Genomic DNA, 16,112 nt, shown 5'->3' with positions numbered 1-16,112 from the left:
AAGAAGTTACACAATTTGATATACTGTACATTTTAGATGATCATATCGGATTTATATAATATTCGACGGATAATTCATGGCTATCTAATTTATTATAAGGTACTTGAAAATTCAAGCAAAATTATTTCATATCTAGGGAGAAACATACATGTAAATTGTTTTGATATTAATGAAGCCTAGACAACTTCTAGTATTAGACCTGGCTCAGTATTTTCAGAGCTCTAGAATGATTGGTAAAGGTTTAGGTGGATGCAAAGCCAGCACTTGTGCATCCATGTAGTAATATTAAATATTGCTGGGCCTTATCCTAATTAGAATTTTGAGTGAGAACACTTTGGGGAGTGGTCCAAGGGTCTCTTCCCCTACCAGCAATCTCTTGAAAAGATTTTGGCTTTCCATCTCTTTTGAGTGACCCTTTGCTTTTTAAACACTATATGCTTACAAACATCCATGCCTTCTCTAGAATTCAAACCCAGATCCTTCGGTATAGCAGTTAGTGTGACTAATCGCTATCCCATCTGGATTGGATTATTCAATTGCGGCAAGGCACACGAGGGCTATCTGCCTAAAGGAAGGGATGCCTTCGTGGAGGACTTTCCAAGGAAAACTGGCTCATGGGGAAAACCACGGAAACGCCAATGCAGCCAGCCCGTTAGCAGGATTCGAACCTCTGACCGAGCTACCAGTGTTCAGCATCTTTACCGCTCGGCCGCTGGTGGGCCTATCCCATCTGGATGGCAAATGATCAATATAGCATGTATTCTATACAAATTAAACATATTAGTAATTCTAAATTGAAGGTATTTTTATTCAGTTGCCTGTGTCTCTCATGTTAGAGAGACTGCCTTAATATAAGAAAGTAGTAGTAGGTATTAGTGCGTTAATATAAGAAAGTAGTAGCTAGGTAATATAAGAAAACACATTTTGTGAATGAATTTACACTCATTTTATGCGAGTGTAAATTAGTCTATTATCTCGATTATTATTATTTTTTTCATTTGGAAAGGTTCACCTTAAGGTTAATTATACAGTTTTCTTAAACTTGAATGACAAACCTTTTTTTTTTTTAAAGATAATCATTTATTCTTTCAGTATTTTTTTAATATGAATTAGGTTTTATTTTTAAAAAAATTCACTTATTGCTGGGAAATATTTTCCTCAGTAAAAGCTAAAAATTAAAAACTGGAAGATTTGGTGATTTGCCAGGAGAGTTAGTAGCTATGCGATGACTTTATCATTAGCAACAGAATTTCAAGACTTCATCCCATATAGGAATACTGTATGAAGTAGTTTATAGACAATAGCATCTATTACACTCACATGTACAAATAAAAAAAAAATTGTCTTTAAGTGAAAGCTCATATTGATAAGAATTTTCATAAACTGTCTATTAAATAAGGTTAATGTTTTCAAAAATACAAGTAGTTATCAAAATAATGAAAACACCTGTGAATAAAAGTGACATTTGAAAATGTATTTCATAAGCAGTAAAATATAATCCCAGCAACCAGTTTTTTTTTTTTTTTTTAAAAATAATAGATGGTGTATTTAATTACGGCAAAGCACACTAGGGCTATCTGCCTAAGGGGAGGGATGCCTTCGTGGAGGACTATCTAAGGGAAACTGGCTCGTATACACGTTACACATGGGGAAAACCACGAAAACGCCCATGCAGCCAGCCCGTTCGCGGGATTCGAACCTCGGACCGAACTACCAGTGTTCAGCGACTTTACCGCTCGGCCGCTGGTGAGCCCTTTAAATAATAGAAGTATATATCATAGTATGAAGCAGAGCTAAAGCAACTGTGACTGAAATATCCTAGCTATTTATGCATTTCTAGTGTTATAGTGTCTACAGTCATGACAGCGTACACACAGCATGGCAAGAGAAGCTCGGCAAAGCAAAATAGTGGATGGAAGGAGAAGCTGAGTGAAAGAGATCAACGGGTATTGAGAAGCGGATTGTAATGTCTAAAAAACGAAACAACTGCAGCCAAAGTGACTGCAGAACTCAATCAGCATCTGTGTTCTCCAGTGTCAATAATTACAGTTAGGAGGTACCTTCGTAAACAGAATATTTATGGCAGAGCAACAATTCCTAAGCCATGTGTCTCGCATGTTAATGCCAAACATCATCTAAAGTTGTGCCACAACCACAAAACCTGGTTGATTGATAAGTGAAAGACTGTTATATGATCAGATGTAACATCTTTCACACTTTTCTCTACAGAAGAATGGATGCACATTTGGAGGACACCTGCAGAAGAATATGATCGTGATTCTTTCTTTCCAACTGTCAAGCATAGAGGTGGATCCATCATGGTATGAGTAGCCATGTTGTGGTTTTCTCAGTATAGAGAAGTTTTAGCTGAGTCCATCCTATGATGCAAACTTTGTTTCATGCAACAGATGGAATTTTCCAGGATGAACACGAGGATGAAATGAAAAATCTCCCTTGTATGCACAGTCCCTCGGCCTCAATATAATGGAACCATTATGATCTGTTTTAGAGCATTCAATCCAGAATGAATATATTTCACCAGTATCTCCACGAAGAGTGGTACAGTATTCCTCTACACATTATTCAGCACTTGTATGATTTGATTCTAAGCGAATCCAAGCTGTATTACATGCCAAAGATGGTCCTATGCCATAATAAAGAATTTCTTATAAATCTAGAGGTTTCCGTTATTTTGATAACCACCTCTCCATCCATTTTTTATTAAAAGAGGTTTTAAAATTTTTGAATGAACAATGTGAAAGAACATGCTTAGTTAAAAATGTTAAAAGAAGTTGACATATTTATTATTTATCAGAGGCATTTCATTAACTAAGTTTGTGGAAGAAGATTAAAAATATACAGTAATGGAGAAACAGTATATTTTCTATATAAAAGGTTTTTTTTTTTATTTATTTATTTTTTTTTTTTTTATTTTTCGGAAAATGCACATTTGATAGGTTATCAACAACCATTGCAAAATTTAACATTACACACTGACATGACATAATTCTGTATTTCAAGTTATGAGCAAATATATATTTTGAACAAAATACTTTTTGTAGAGCGAATATGAGATTGAAATGGTAAAAATATTGAAAGCACTGAATACATAGAATGAAATGGCAAAGATTATTGCAATTTGCCTTTAACAGTAAATATATCATAGACGATGGAAAATGCACTTTATACATTTATACAGTCAAAAGTCGTTAATTCGGACACCCATAATTCGGACCTCAAAGCTACAAACTTTCTGCGCATGTGTCGCGTTCACGCATGCGCACAGGCGTTTACGAGAGTGCATAAGACCCTTACAGCTGCGAATATGTTTGTGCACATGCGCGTTTAATGTGTAACGGAGTTATACGCTAAGCTAAAGTTATCTAATTCAGTTAATGTTGCAGATTGCGTTGTTCCTTAATCTTCGAATTGGATCCGGCTTATTACTTTTTGCAGACTGTTAGAGCAATTTTATAAAAGTAAGCTTGAACTTTCGATTATGTCAAATAGAATTTCCGATATATATTTACTACAAAGCGAAAGTATGTTTTGAAATCCGAAATCTGTTTATCAATTTCACGCTGCTCTGCGGCAGAGGAGGGGGTGCAGAAACGTCATTATTAGATTATGATAGATTAGAAAGATTATGTCAAATAGAATTTCCGATATATATTTACTAATATGTAATTTGTATCTACAAAGCGAAAGTATGTTTTGAAATCCGAAATCTGTTTATCAATTTCACGAGGCCGATTGGAAGTTGATCTGTCAGCACTATCCTTATCTTCAGAGCAGATGTTTTATTTTATTTGGTTTATAATTCCGTACTAAGTGTAGTATTTCATCTCGATATACTCCGTCTTTGATATGATTTAAATCAAGTTCCTCGTCGTTATAATTCGCTTCCGATAGTGAAGAAAGTGACCCAGAGGTTATTGAAAACGAAAACATTTCGATTGACAAATTAGTCGGTATTCTCAACACAGCAATTATAGGACTTGAACAGCGGAACTTTGTAACTAAACAAGAAATTATGTCTGTTTAATAGAATTAAAGAGAAAGTATTATCACATGAAACGAAGCAACTTACATTGAAGGAAATGTTTAATAAAGTAAACAAATAAATATTAAGCTTTTTCTTTTTGTAAATTTTGATACCCTTTAGATCATAATTGTTCGTTATTTCATAAATTACGGTTTCATATTTTTAATTTTGTAATTTCTGCATGCCATCTTACCAGATTTAAACTGATGATCTATAATCCGGAAAAATCAATAATCCGGAATCGCCGAAGTCCCGACGAGTCCGGATTAACGACTTTTGACTGTACTGTAATAATAAACAAATATTAGGGTATTAAAAAAAAATGTTAAATGTCTGTATCTGTACAGCATCCAAATGCTATCATGTTAAGATTACAGTGTTATGCAGCTTTTCTCAAAACTCGCACATTCAAATTTAATACTCTTAATGATACTGAAAGCTTCTATCGTAAGGTTACTATAAGATTTGGATAAATAGACAAAAAATCATTTCATGCACATTATACATCTTACCTATTGAATGCTAAACTTCATCTCGGGGACTAAAGAAAAAATGATTCAAAACTACTATTCAAAGAAGACTGAATTTTCATACTTAAAAACAGCACAATTAAATACAAGTTATTAGAGAAATAGACCATTAGCAACAAAGAAATATTTATATTTTTACATAATTAACTTTTCAAACTAATTTACTTAAATAAAATGTTTAGTAAAACCTTGCTTAACCAAGACAACAAGGGAAATATCGAAAAGATGAATTTGAACATAACCAAATTTTTTTTAAAAACTGATCTTCCTCCTATGAATTATTCATTCTTTATATATCCTCTTGACTCCACAGGTCCACATCAATTTTGCGATGCTGGAAATATTCCAGTACACTTTTACTCAATTGCAGCTAGATTACTGCATACAGGAATGTTTCAGCTTTTCATTTTACCAATGGATGGCAGCACAGGTGCATACTTTTGAAGAAATCAAAGCTGCAAGTGGATTGTTTTGCAAAAATGGCGCCGTCGAAAAGTCTTCGAAAACGTAAGTAATAATTTAATTAATGTTTAAAGTGAATATTTAGAGCTATTTAGGTTAGAGCTTTTGTTTAACGTTGTTGTTTGTTCCTCAGTTATTTTTTGTGGCAATGCATTGAAATGTGTATAGGTCCACATACGTGGACGTCAGTCCGTTAGGGAAATTAGGCTCAGTTGGTTAATGTCATACTTTTTTTAATATTACATAATTTCAGTTACTGTTCCTGAAGTTTATGTTTCAAAAACAGCTCACTGATGGCATAACTGATTATATACATTTAGTCCTTAATTGTAATCTTAAATTATTTGTATTTTTACAGGGTTTTTTTTTACCCTTTTCTCGCTTTATTTTTGAATTAAAATATAATATTCATAATATTGTACTTCTATTCTTTGACTCATTAAAATAAAGACAATGCATAGCTATTACTGACCTGATTTTATATTTTTAATATAATTTATTGTTTGTAATTTCTTTGTTATTTCATGTTATTAGTTGTAACTGATAGTAACTCAAGTTAACATGCTTGCAGGATGACTTTGAGAATGCTCCAGAGCCTTTTTCACCCTTGGCTTCGTGTTTTGAATACCTGAGCGTGAAATGTTTTGAAGAAGTAGCTGCCTAAACTAATTTGTATTCTGTTCACCAGAAATATAAATCTGTGTGAAATATAATTTTTTTTTTTTTTTTTTTTTCCTCTGTGTGTGTGTGTGTGTGTGTGTGTAAAATGTGAACTGTGGAACAGTTTGTCCAGATGATTATCACGTATCCATATATTCAGTGACATATAAAGCCAAAGTTTGCATTTACACTGTCAGTATTCTAGAATATTTCTGAAAAAGGAAACATAAATATCTTAAAAACATATTCTTTGTACATGCTCATTACTGTATTAATGTTTATTATCTGTTTTTCTAACTTCATCTACAAGATTTTGGTTGAATATATATACATAAGGCATATTATTCCCTAATCTGATTTTAATAAAACAAAAAGAAGCCTCACCATAAGCAGTAAAAACTGGTTGACTTCAATTAATTTGATTAATTTGGAAAAACAGGGTTCTACTGCATAATGTAAGACAATTAAAATAACACTTTTTCTTTTCCAATTTTAAATGCATACTAAAGAAGAAATAATTTGTAAACAGGTATTTAGTTTAAAAATAAATCTGAAAATATACAGGTAAAACATAAATATTTTTACATATTAAAAATATATGTTCATTAAAAAGCAAATTAATATTTATGGATAAAACATATACAATTAAGATAGTCATTTATTTTGGATGAATCTTAATTTTTTAAAAAAAATCAAAAAAGGTATTAAAGAAAAGGTATTTTTTCATTTAACATTTAAAAAATAACATATACACACAGATTAAAAATTTACCATTTAAACCTTTCATTTTTAGAGTATAAAATAACAAAGGACTATTTTTAAAAATGTTTACGTTTTACGTTTCTTAAAGATTCATCCATGGAAATACAAGAAGAAACCAAGAACAAGGTCTAAGTACTTTTTCAGAATTAAAATCAATATAAATAAATGAAGTTATTAGCAATAATGCTGAACACTACAACAAAAGTGAAGATTCTAAAGATGAAATTTTACAGAACATTCTATAAAAACATAAAAAATACAGAAAATGATGACACATTTTACATGAACCACTAACCTTCAAAGAATGTCAGAAATGTACTAATAAGTAATGACTTCTTTCATGCCAAAAAATAACAATGAAAGTAGTCCACATATCATTAGAAGATGCTTATACTAATTTTGTTCACAATAAGTCACTCTCACTGTGCACAAGTGCATCATACAAATTTTTTAACCATGAACTGTTAGGAACAGTGTAGACAAATAAATATGTGCACATTTGATATGTAAGTTAAATGTTTAAATATCAAACATTTTCTTAAAATAATACTTAAATAGATTATTACATATGTTAATAGTAAAGGAAGATTGAAATGAAAAATCAATTAAAAATTATTATTAAACAAAATTATCTACTTTAATCTTAAATGTATGTAACTTAAATAAATAATTTTAGCTTCATATTTTCAATTTTTAAATTTAAAATTCATTCAATTGCATTGATTACAACCAAAATAGTATGGTATTGAGGCATTTGAATTAATCAGAATCGAATGCAAATAATTTCATTCCAATAAAACTGAGTTCCACCAGTGGCAGAATAATTAAAACAACTGAATACTGGTAGTTTAACCTGGGTCAAACACAGGCAAAGGTTTGGCTACATTTTGATTTTCATAGGTTTTTCCATATGCATGAATACAAGCCAGTTCATGTTCTTCATGAAGGCATAAACAGCCATTGTATGCTCTGCCATATTCATATTACGTAACCAATAAAAATTGACTTTTTCTAGCTTCTTAAATTTTAAAATTAAACTTAACTTATGATGTCACCCAATTAACTGGAGCATAAATATCAGAGTATCAATGTATCCTAATCAACAATCTAGTGTAACTACTTTATTTTTTTACTCCTAGGACACAATTCTTGATTTCAGTACCACCAACAAAAGAGGGGGATGGACTTATTTCTAAGTAAATAAAACAAATTAAAAAAGAATCTCAAATACATCAGCCAAATATTTTCGGATTATTGACACCACCAGTATTACTTAAATTAGTATTTTGGAAAAATCTGCTATGCTAACATATCCTGTTTTAGCAAAATTTATACAGGAAAAACATGTGTCTTTAAATCAAAGCAATATGGTAATTTCACTCTAAAAAAGGTGTAATATGAATTATTACTACTGCAAATCTGTTTATAAAAAAAAATTACCTGATAGTCATAAATGGATACTTATATTTATTTAGTAACTATAAAGTATACCATCAAATTAAATTATAATAATAGTACATTTAACTGGAAATTGATTATTTACATTAATCTTTCAGATGATTTCTTATTTACAAATATGCAGTGCAACAAATTTCATGAAAAAACTATCTGGCACAAATATACTGACACACTGCAACTCATTTAAAGAAGAAAGAAATAAACTTCATAAATACTACAAACAGTATTTAGAGGTTGAAGCAACATGAACAAGAGAAATATGCAGAATACAAATAACAGCTCAACATTGTAACAGACAAGATACTTTTTATGTTAAAGTTCTGAAATGCAATACACATAAAATATTTTCAGCTTGTACTAAAATATTTGGCCCCAGATAAAATATATCAATAAATGCGAAAAGCTTTCTAGACCCACAACTTGAATAAATCTTATGCATTTTAACAAATTTTATAATATCTTAAACGACAAACAGAAAATTCATTTCTTAAATGACAACACACTGAATTCAGACTAGAGGGAGGGGAAGCCTGACAGAATTACTATTCACAGGTTTGGCTAAAAAACAGACAGAAAATTCATTTCTTAAATGACAACACACTGAATTCAGACTAGAGGGAGGGGAAGCCTGACAGAATTACTATTCACAGGTTTGGCTAAAAAACAGACTGTTTATCTTTCTGAAATATTTATTACATAGATTCAGTCTTTGAAAAATAAACAGAAAATTATAAATGATGTCTGTGGCTTACATATTTCACATTTAGAAAATATGTATATGATAACTGATTATGTATTCTGTCACTTTCTATTTTATTTTGGTAGTTTTCAGCTTAATTCTATTAGTAGGCTCTACTTTAAAAATAATAATATTTATAATATAATTTAATTCAGCATTTATGCAAAAACTTACATTTTCCTTTTATTTGAGAATGTTTTTCTTAATCAAAATATTTCATTATTACATAATGTTTTTTTGATATAATATTTTAAAATTATGAACTAAAATTCCTGGCAAATATGAAACATTTGACATTTTACTCTAACAAATGCATACAAACTGAAAATATATTCAATATACAAATCAGTTTATCATAATTATGCAGCTAATGAGTTGATTATGAGAATTCTGGAATATAGGTAATCTGTTTACATATCATGAAGATGATTCCTGATTCCGAATCCATTTACACATAAAATATTTTCTGCTTACTAGATTATGTGTAAACACAGAACACTAGATTACCAAGTAAAATTTAAATGATTTGATGTACCCAGAAATTAATGTGTTTTAGTGTACACAGAATATATTTATACACATGCATGATAAGCAAATATAATTTTTTATGACCAGTCAGTGAATAAAATATGCTTGACAATAAAGTTTTAAACAAGAAAATATTTCAGCTAAAATAGGAAATTGAATCATGATCTTACATGCTATTTGACAGCAAGTACACTCCCAGACTTCATTCCACAACTAATAAGGTTATCCTAAAATACATTTTATATGAAGCTAATATATAAAAGGAATAACTACATCAACAATTATACTTGTAACATTACTTTTACAGGATTATTATTAAATTTTGCTATTTGAATGCATAGGTATACATAGAATAAATTGCATGAATATAATATAAGTGACATAAATAATTAAATAAGATACTCAGCACATAATATAACCAACAACTACAATAAATAAATAAATAACAAGGCAATATGATTGGCCTTGGTTAAAATAGCATACACAGAAGTACTTTAAAAGATATTTATGTTCATAAGCTAAGAAACAATTTTAAGCAAACTTAAAAAAAAAGGGAGAACTTGAAATGTTAAAAATAATAAATATTAAATCAGTCTTTATGTTCTGCTAGAAGTGAAAACCTAAATGTTACACACTGTTATGCAACATAATAAGATTTAACAGGGAAAATGTGAACCATCTGATGATATATATACATGCAATATGCACATGTAAAATGCAATAGAATATATATCTACTAAAAGTGATAAACTACAAAAGATGAAGAAAAAAATCAAACACCTTGAAGCATAAATCTTATTCTATTATATTTCCATTCATTTTGCGCAATATCAATAGTTTTCAATTAAATACGTTTAAACTATTAATTTCTCTATATATGTGTGTGTTTGCATAAACATAAATATTTAGTCAAAGTAAACTGAACACTATTTAAATTTTTGCTATAAAACAGTTTTATAAAATTCTTGGTCACAACTTAAATTGTATTTAGACTTTCGGTGGTTACATACTATAATGAGGCCTAGGACTTTTTGCCATCAAGACATATTATTATTTTTTTTTTTTCATGACTATTATACCTTGCCATATTATACTCCTATTCTATATTTCGATCGAAGCCGTTTTTTGAGATATTGCGATTTTGAAAAATTTTTTTACCACTGTCTTTTATGCATTGATGACCTACTGTTTTTACTGTAACACTATTATAAACATACAGTACACCTAATTATCACACTGAGAAAACCCTTCCAAATAAATTCTTCTCTGGGGAAAAAGTCACTAATGCTAGGTAATATTGCAGAAATTCCAGAAGACGTGTTTAATGGCAAAAGGTTCTTTTTCTTTTAAAATTTAAGACAGCCAGAAGTATACAATAGTAAACAAAATTATTAAATTAAATAAACTAAAGAATATAATATTGTAAGATATAATATAGGCATATAAAGAAAAATACCTCTTAAATATACAACAGGTACACAAAATTATTAAACTAAATTAACTTAAAATAATACAATCATGTAAAGAAAAATGTGCATTGATGGTGAAACTGCGAACGTAGAATAATTCCATTCCCAATATAATGTATAGGCTTCACACAGGAGATAACAGATTTTGATCGATTTCTTTAAAAAAGTTTCTTACTATTACAAAGTTAGCATTTATATTTAAAAATTCTTATCATATTATAATCTCCTCAAAAAATATGAAGAACTTTTTAAAAAAATGCTTAACAATAAATTAGTGAATTCCGTTAAGCAGTGGTCGGCAAACTACGGCCCACCACCTGTTTTAGTCTATATAATACTTTTTACAAGAAAAAAAATTAAGTAAATGCAATTACGTGCTCTAAACTGCTGGTAGTCATCAATTTGAGGATGAAAAAAATGGACTTATGCTTCAAATGTCATGCTTTTACAGTAGAACAGAGTGTCAATTATTTTGTCATAGAATTACATGACGAAGTATTATGTTTATGATGTAATGACGGAATAGTTGTGTGAAAAAAGTATAGTACATTATTATTATGAAGCTAAGCATGTGACACAATATTCAAGAGTTGCAAAAGATGAACGATTGCTGAAATTGAAAAGTTTGGAACAGAATGCTTCATCACAGCACAATTTATTTGCAAAAGTAAAAAATGATAATGCAGTAGTAATCGAAGTCAGCTTACCAATACTTATCAGCTACAAAAGAAAGACCATTTATCAATGGTGAATTAATTAAATCAAATTGCTTATGGTAGCTGAAGAAATATGGCCACAGAAAATGGATTTGTTTCAATCTGCCAATCTTTTAGTGAGAATAAGTGTTAGGAGAATTGAGGACACTGGAAGCCACATAAAGTCACAAGACAAGGAAAAAAAATTGTAGTGCTTTTCAATGGCTCAACTGCTCTGAGTTGACAGACATTACTGATACTACCCAAGTGTTGCTTTTATTTGAGGAATCAATACTGAATTTCAGGAGACTGAAGAATTAGTATCTATGAGCCTGCATGTAATTAAATCTAAGGTATCTTTAAGAAAGTCAAGGAAATGCTAACACCATACAATTTGCAATGGACAGAAATGTGTCAGAACCAATGGTGGTAAATATATGAGTGGAATAGGTAAAGGATTAGTTGGACATATTTTTGATGCCATATGCTAAAAAACTGAGAACAAACTAAGGACTAAAATCTTCTGGAAATTCACTATCTTATTCACCAGCAAACTCTCTGCAGGAAACACTTCAATCTGTCATGCATTATTGAACCGTGTCAACAAATAATTTTATTCGGGATGCAATCATCATCAGCTTCATGATTTTTTATTAGAAATCAAAACCATACATCCTGATTTGCTCTACCATAAAGTAGTTTAATGGGTCACAATGGAAAAGTTTAATGAGATTTTCAACTCAAAATTTGCACTGTTTGAAATACAAATCACATTAACAAAGTTTGATCACTTTCCATGATGTAACAATATTTATTAGCAAAATCTCCATCCCCCCCCCCCAAATTTGCAGTGGATATATTTTCTGAACTGCAGATTATAGTTATAACAGTGTTTTTCAGATGCAAATGCAAAAGACAAGTATGAGCTTTTATCAGACCTGCAGTTCAAAGTGACTGATCTGCAAATATGCTAAAAATGATGTTTAAAAAAATGAATCTAGTATAATTCTATAATTATCTTTCAGCAGATAAAAATGGTAAATTAAAATTTAATGCACGGGAATTTATATCTGCATTTGAGAATACTTACCAACGTGAAAGAGCATTTTCAAAAATGAAGTATGTAAAGTTGCACTACAGATCATTATCAATCAGATGACCATTTGCAATCAATACTAATGATAAGACCTCCAATAGGATGAAATATTATCTCCGAAAAAAACAATTCATTTTATGGTATTAGAACAAAATTTAACTTGTTCTATAATATGTAATAAATGAAAAAATATATATATTTTGGTAAGGGTCAGAATGCGAATAAATATTATCTAAAAATATAACTTCCCATAAGAACTTTTTTTGCCTGCAAAGCCTAAAATTTTCACAATCTGGCCTTTCCAAAAAAAGTTTTCCAACCTGTTGTATAGAAACAGCTTTAAGATATAGCACATTAGTTGGATTCACGAAGAATTCAGTTAACGTGTATTTCTAAAGAAAGGACAGTACTAAATATGTTAAGGCCTATATTTTAATTTATGCTTAGCAGACTGTAATTATAATTAATAAGTAAATTTTAAAACGATCCAAATAATTTTAAATATTTAATATATACATATAATAAATATTGATTATTTATTTATACATATATCTTTTAAAATTTGAAATATAAATAAATAATAAAAATAATCTGTTTAAGATATTGGTAAGCAAATAAATATTATAACCACACTAAACTGCTTACGAAAACAGAGAAAAAGAATTTGTAAAAAGAATACAAAACAGAGCAATTTTTGAAAAAGTCCAGTACAAACTTACTCAAAATCTAATATTAATACTTACTTGAAATAAAATTAAATACTGTGTAAAGCAACAAAAATTTTCAGATTCTTTGAAATTTATAGAATACAATAATGCATTAACATGAAAGTAATCACAACTTCAGGCAAAAAAAATGATTTTAACGAACTGCTATATGATATACAAGGAAAGAGTGCAACAAAATACAACAGGCCACAATTTCCACAACTACTTTACAATTCAGTTTCCAAATTAAAAATTAATTTATGAGATGAAACTAAATATATATAACTGAGCATTTTGAAAATCATATTTGTAAAATATGACATGAGAAATATCCAATGAAGATATCAAATGGATATGATGCAGAAATTTTCAAAAATCAGAATACCAGTCATTAAAAACCAACAACTTCGCATAAAGAAAAGTTATGCAAATATACTTAAATTTTTGCACTTTTCCTAAAAACGTCCTCCACGAAGAAGGCTAATGTAAATAGACTTGATATATCATAATCCACTCTATTCTAAAAATATTTGCAAGAAAGATATTGTTCAACAAACCAATACTGAATTTTAACCACAATTTCTTTATTAAAAATTAAGCTACTTTATTGAAATATTATAATTTCTTGATTTTACTAATTACAGAAGTCTATGATATCAATTACATTTAATATTCAGTATAAAAGAGCAAACTTTTCTTTTGCATGTTTGCTTTAAAAAATTGGTTCTTAGCTAATTTTTTAGAATATTAATCAAATCCTCAAATTTAAATGAAGGTGATTTTATTATATTTTTAACAAGATAAACTTGAACAAACATGAAATCATTCTTTTACGCACATATGATAAATACATCAAACTGTTTACAAAAGTACTAAACTGTCAAACTAACAGAAAACTGTACTACAGAAAAATATGTCAAAAACTGTACCTTAAGTTCTTCAGAATAACATACAAAAATATTTATTTACATGCTTACCTAATGCCCCAAACATATTTTTCAGAAAAACACCAGATAATGTTAAAAGTAGTTCTACAGATTCAAAAATTACATAATACTATAAAAAATTACAATGAAAAGTCATTTTTATATAACAAATTACAATCAAAGGATTTAAGGAAATTTGCATTTATGAAATCATCCATAAAGTTTTCATAAAACAAAATAAAACAACAAGAGAACATATTATTAAACAAAATTATGATAAACACACAAAGCTGAAAATTAAAATATGATAATACATGTTAACTTCTAATATTATATTCAAGCTAATTAAAAATGCATTCTACGCAGATTTTATTTATTTATTTATTTTCTTGGCATTTTAGAAAATTAAATGGCAAAAAAAGTCAACAATATGACACTGACAAGACAAATCACAGATTTCAACATTCATTATACTGTAATTTTCCAACAGATAAAACATTTCATACAACCAGACTATGATACAATATCTTAAACATTAAATTTAAAATGCTTAATTTAAGAGAAAATGCATTAATATGAATAAACTGTTTTACATTTAATGAACACTCAATAGTGTTATCTTTTATCTAATGCATATAAAAGTGGCACATTTAACAACCTTCAACAAACAGCATTGTGTGCGTTAAGACTGACTGAAACAAGCCTGTGTTTCAGAGATAAATTACACCAGCATACAACATCTCCTGGGCTAACAAATGCATAATAACCATCTTTCACACATACTGAAACACAAGTAATACATCAACCACAACTCCACAATTTATGTATGAATCAAACTTGAGCTCAGCTGAACATCTCAATCACCAGATTCTTCAGGCAATGTAGACTCAAATATGCATAAAGCTTGATGTACAAATTCATACTGCTCAGCAGTTTGTACCATTCCTCCTCTAAAATTAAGAATATTTAAGTATAAATATATTATATTCAATAAGCTGAATGTATGTGTAACATTCATATCTAAGAAGTATCACACAATCTTACTGGAAAAATCATGAAGAAGTAAATTTTATAAATTCATTAACTATACTACTATGCAGTACTTGGAATTGTATTATGAAGGTCAAAAAGCTTTCAAGGTACTGATTTTCATCTCTAATGTATTCAAAGAAAAACAAACCAGAATGCCAAAAAAATTTATAAAGATTAATTCAAAATTACAAAATAAAAATGCATACTAATACAGAAAGGAAATCATAATCCATTACAAAAAATATTAAATCAGTGCAAACGTAGAATTGTTCATGAAATACATATCATCAATATTCAGAATCAAAACAATATTACATAATATTTAAAATATATACATTTTAAAATATATATAATAAACATTTGAAATGTAAATGAATTAGAAAACAATAAAAATTAAATAAATAACTACAGGTACCTCTCTATTTAATTACTGCAATTTATAAGCTATCAAATGTATCATCATTCTCTCTCTATATATGTTTTTCTTCTAAAATATTTGCCATTCAAACATGGTTTCATCTTCTACTACTAATTTCATTATATAGGTTATAACTATGTGAAACTACAAACTATACGAAAGTTACATATACATACAGTTTGTTATACTGCTATGAAACTATGAACAGTTTATAGTTATAGTGTTTAAAGTTACATTGCTTTAAAATTATGAATTGTTTATAGTTAAATTTGAAACTGTTTATATTATTAAATTTATTATATTTACAGTTACTATCTTTGTAGATATATATATATACTATAGTTCATTTCTTTTCTTTATGCTCACTCTAAAGTACTTATATTCCTCAAATATCCTCATATAAAAATAAAGGAAATAAATCAAATTTCTGTTCATAACAGAGCAGCTATATACAGCTAGGAGGCATATAAATTGAAATTTATTCCTATATATTAAAAATCTCAATAACTAAAGAATAAAAAGTTACACGATTTCATCATAGATGTTTCAGCTTGTAGTGTTAAAATTACATTTTTTGTAACAACA

At 28.8% G+C, this 16,112-nt stretch overlaps 2 protein-coding genes across 2 annotated transcripts in view; one reads left to right on the top strand and one right to left on the bottom strand.

Annotated features, from left to right (window-relative positions):
* LOC118194242 (lysoplasmalogenase TMEM86A) overlaps positions 1–5,750 on the top strand; it is a 30,761-nt gene extending 25,011 nt beyond the window's left edge. Inside the window, exons 3-4 of the transcript XR_015039809.1 lie at positions 4,889–5,082; positions 5,609–5,750. The gene's annotated coding sequence lies outside the window, so the exon portion shown is untranslated. The remainder of the gene's footprint in view (positions 1–4,888; positions 5,083–5,608) is intronic.
* Positions 5,751–5,785: 35 nt separating this feature from the next.
* The window catches only part of LOC118193051 (tyrosine-protein phosphatase non-receptor type 5-like), a 66,334-nt gene continuing 56,007 nt past the window's right edge, over positions 5,786–16,112 (bottom strand). Inside the window, exon 15 of the mRNA XM_085811890.1 lies at positions 5,786–15,027. Within this exon, the coding sequence (XP_085668016.1) occupies positions 14,934–15,027 (94 nt within the window). The 3' untranslated portion in view covers positions 5,786–14,933. The remainder of the gene's footprint in view (positions 15,028–16,112) is intronic.

The sequence above is a fragment of the Stegodyphus dumicola genome, chromosome 2, assembly GCF_044657685.1.
Source record: "Stegodyphus dumicola isolate Sdum_Otavi_A_Nest chromosome 2, ASM4465768v1".
In the NCBI taxonomy this organism is placed as follows: domain Eukaryota; kingdom Metazoa; phylum Arthropoda; class Arachnida; order Araneae; family Eresidae; genus Stegodyphus; species Stegodyphus dumicola.
The sequence above is the reverse complement of the archived record's forward strand: the minus strand, read 5'-3'. Positions and strand labels throughout refer to the sequence as shown.